Source organism: Gracilinanus agilis, chromosome 3 (genome assembly GCF_016433145.1).
Source record: "Gracilinanus agilis isolate LMUSP501 chromosome 3, AgileGrace, whole genome shotgun sequence".
Lineage (NCBI taxonomy): Eukaryota > Metazoa > Chordata > Mammalia > Didelphimorphia > Didelphidae > Gracilinanus > Gracilinanus agilis.
The window spans coordinates 472593772-472597940 of NC_058132.1; the positions used below are offsets into that span (position 1 = coordinate 472593772).

The window sequence follows — 4169 nt, forward strand, 5'->3', positions numbered from 1 at the left end:
ATTATAAGAGGAAAAATTGCAATTATAGTTGTTCCAAAAGTTGATATGAAGAAAGATAAAGATGGATAGATAGGTAGGTAGATATATACACACATGTACATGTACACATATATATGTGTATACATATATTTGATATATGTCATATTCTATCAATACATTCACATTTGTAGAAAGATATACATGCTTGTGTGTATATATAAGATGAATGCAAACACATGTATATATACATTGACCAAGACATAAAAGCATACACAACTTGATACATATATGTCTATTAATTACCTTTTATCTTTCTATTTACATGTATATCTATCTGGACCAAGAAATTTAAATTTTATTTTCTTTCCTTCTCCTTGTAACTGGAATCCGTTTCCATTCATCCAATGGAATTGCTTCCATTAAAGTAACAAAATCATCCTCATGACTTTCTAACAGTCATTCTCTTTTCCATTTCTGTATGCCTGAAACAGCTATCTATTCTCAATTTCTTTGAATAGATATTTCCTATCCTAACAATTTAATATGGAGGAAATCAAGCAAAATTATGTATAAAGAAGATATGTAAATGATAAATAGGAAATAATCAAAAGAGGGAAGGAATTAGAATTAAGCTTGTTTTGGAAACAGCTTTCAGTAGAAGCTTTTACTTAAACATTAAAGAAATAAGGGGAAGTCAGGAGGCAGAGATAAAGTGGGAGAAGATTCCAGGCATGGTTTATAGGCAGAGAACATGGTAGATAGAAGAAAGACTGAATGTCTTCTTCCTTGGAAAAATGAGAAGGCCAGTGTCCCTGAATATATGAGTAAATGATGAGAAGCAAGGACTACGAAGACAAGAGAGATAGGAGAGAATTAATTTTTAAAGAGAATAGAAAGTCAAAAAAAGATTTTATATTTTATCCTGGAGAAGATAGTAAACCATTGGGATTTATGCAAGTAGGTATGTGAATGTTTATTGAAATATATGGATATAGTCCTTGTAAAGGTGATTCTCTGGTTGCTAAATGACTGGCAGCTCCACAGCACAGCTTTTGGGGTTTGGGCAGTCACTGGGGCCAGTAGCAAATCAAATCCCCTGCAGGTAAGAGCTTTGAGTTTCCTTTTGATTTTAAATATGGCTAAGATGGTATAAAACTAGTAGAGTTGATATTTCAGCTAGTTATGGAATAATTCACAGGCTTGAATTTGTGGAAAGCCTATGAGAATTCCCAACAGCAGGGAGACTGTCAACTCTTACAGAATGGAGGTTTCTTCAGAAGTTGATGGTTTTGAACAGCAGGATTACTACAGTTTCTTGTTACAGGTAACTCTTTTAATTAACTAAGGAAGATACTAACAGAGGATGTTGGGAACTCAGGAAAGATGGGGAAGGATAGAGGATTTAGGAATATCTAATGCTAAATCTACAAGGGTGGGAACTAGGCTGTTCCCCCTTCATGGAAAGCCTCTCGTGGAATTTCCACACTCAGCTTGGTTTCAGCTTCTGCTCACTAGTTTATAGATGACTGGGGTAGTTAGGTCAGATGATGATAAGCAGCTGATGTTCTTTAAAGATGATTTGTAGAAGTTGATGGCAATATGCTTGATGACATATATAAGCTGCAAATGCAAGTTGTGATAAAGATATATTGAACAGCTGGATACAGCACTGAGGATTCAGGCTAATCCCAATCCTGAAGTAGATTACAGGGGTTCAATGGAGAGTACCCAAAACCTCCCTTCACCTTCTCACCCACACTCAGGATTGAGCTGGTTTGCCTGATAGTGCTGCCCCAACAGTCTTTTAACTGACTCCTACCTTCTTTGGGGTTCTAATTCTGAACCTCAACTTGATGTTGTTTGTAGAAAAATGGCTGCTTGCACAAGATGGCTACATCTTCCCACAAACATCATTTCAGAATCATCTTTAATTTTCAAATATATAGCTATATAGATCAATAGCATTTATTTTTTACTTCTCTCCATTTCTCTCTTCTACATTACTTCATTACTGACCACTACTTGAAACATGAATTTATTTTACCACATCCCTAATATTATCATATGTCTTCTATTTGGAATTCTTTAGTAATAAATCTTAACAAAATAAAGGATTAAGTCCTCAAAGAGATAATTCTCTTAGGTCACTTGACTAGGTCACTGCTTTCAGTTACACAAACATTTATTATCTACTCCTTAAGATTAATTAGTGGAAGACTACCACGATGGCAGTAAGTGCTCAGAGAGAGCGAGCTGGAGGGTAAGAGCAGGAGGCAGAGGTAACTGAACCCAGTTCATGTGGTGGCTGCTGGGGAATATTGTTGGCTGCTGCAAGGGCTTCCTCTTCCCTTCTTTTTCATCTCCTTTGCCCCAGTGTCCTCCCAGTTGACTGACATGGTGCAATGTCCATGGAGATCCCCAAGGCGGCCTTAGCTAAGGAGCAAAAGGAAATGGAAGATAAAGTAACTAGTCCTGAGAAAGCAGAAGAAGTAAAATTAAAAACATGGTATCCTCATCTGGGACAAAAGCCTGGGGGTTCAGATTTCTTGAGGAAGCAACTGCAAAAAGGACAAAAGTATTTTGACTCTGAGGATTACAACATGGCTAAAGCAAAGATGAAGAATAAGCAACTTCCTTCTGCAGCAGCCCCTGATAAAACAGAGGTCACTGGTGACGACATTCCTACTCCTCAGGATCTTTCACAGAGCAAACCATCCCTTGCTGCTAGCAAGCTGGCTGGCTGATTAAAAGAGCTGAACTGCATGAATCTCCTCATTCCTGTTATTTCTCTCAAACATGTTACTTCTCTTCTTTTTTCCTTCTATACACTAAATCAGTGATGGGCAAACTTTTTAAAGAGGGGGCCAAAGGAAAGGAAATATTTATCTGTTAGTCTGTTTCTAAGGCAACTCTTTTGAAGTTTCATTGCATTGTATCCTACTCATTGTATTTGTTATGATGCTGGATAGAACATTTCAGGGGGCCACATCTGGCCCGTAGGCTGTAGTTTGCCCACCACTGCACTAAATCATTGAGACTGACAGCTTTGAAGGTAGTGGTAGTGTGTGCTGCTATTGTTAAGGGAGTAAACTTTTAAAAACAAACTGTAGTACTTTGGACTAGTTGAACAATGCACTGATGAAAAGGACACATGTTAGAGCAATGTAAAGTAATCTACTTGAAAATAAATGTATATATTACCTATTCCTTTGTGTAGGACTAGTTCCATAAACTAATGAGCAAGTTTTACAGTTTCACTGTTTTGGCTTGCTTTATTCATCTTAATTACAGCTTTATATGTTTGTGTTATTTAATATAATCTATTATGTTGCTTCTTTCTGTATTTTTGTTTGTTTTTTTAAAACAGAGTTTTAAGACCACAAGTTCTTAGATCATGTATTTAAAATGAAAAACACATACAACACATGCACACACACACACATATACACATAACATTAGGTGGGATCCTAAAATATTTCTATCTCTGATCTTAAACTTGAATGGCCTTCAAACTGTTTGGTTTTTTTCCTTCAGTTCTGTAGTGTTAGAATATCTTTTCTTTTGAAGATGTGAATGAAATGTACATGTGCATAGACTGTTGAATTCACTTTTGTTCCATTTTTGTAAATATAATAGTTTTTTTAACATTTATTAATAATCATTTTTAACATGGTTACATGATTCATGCTCCCACTTTCCCCCACACCCCCCGCAATCCCCCCACCCATGGCCGATGCACATTTCCACTGGTTTTGTCATGTGTCCTTGATCAAGACCTATTTCCAAATTGTTGGTGGTTGCATTGGTGTGGTAATTTCGAGTCCACATCCCCAGTCATGTCGACCCCGACCCATAAGTTCAAGCAGTTGCTTTTCTTATATGTTTCCTCTCCTGCAGTCCTTCCTCTGAATGTTCCTTCCTCTTTACCATAAATCCCTCAGAGCTGTCCTGGGTCATTGCATTGTTGCTGGTAAAGAAACCCATTACATTCGATTTTACCACAGTATATCAGACTCTGTGTACAACGTTCTTCTGGCTCTGCTCCTTTCGCTCTGCATCAGTTCCCGGAGGTCTCTCCAGTTCGCCTGGAACTTCTCCAGTTTATTATTCCTTTTTGCACAATAGTATTCCATCACCCGCATATACCACAATTTGTTCAGCCATTCCCCAATTGAAGGACATTCCCTCCT

General features: G+C 37.3%; 1 protein-coding gene across 1 annotated transcript; it reads left to right on the forward strand.

The window, feature by feature from the left end:
• The first annotated feature begins 2381 nt into the window (after window positions 1–2381).
• Window positions 2382–2723, forward strand: LOC123239696 (cAMP-regulated phosphoprotein 19-like). Its single transcript, XM_044666985.1, has one exon. The coding sequence runs from the start codon at window positions 2382–2384 to the stop codon at window positions 2721–2723; it is 342 nt and encodes a 113-aa protein (XP_044522920.1).
• The last annotated feature ends 1446 nt before the right edge of the window (window positions 2724–4169 follow it).

What these genes read in the sequence shown, in the direction of transcription:
- LOC123239696 (XM_044666985.1), top strand. Translation starts at nt 2,382, where the DNA reads ATGTCCATGGAGATCCCCAAGGCGGCCTTAGCTAAGGAGCAAAAGGAA.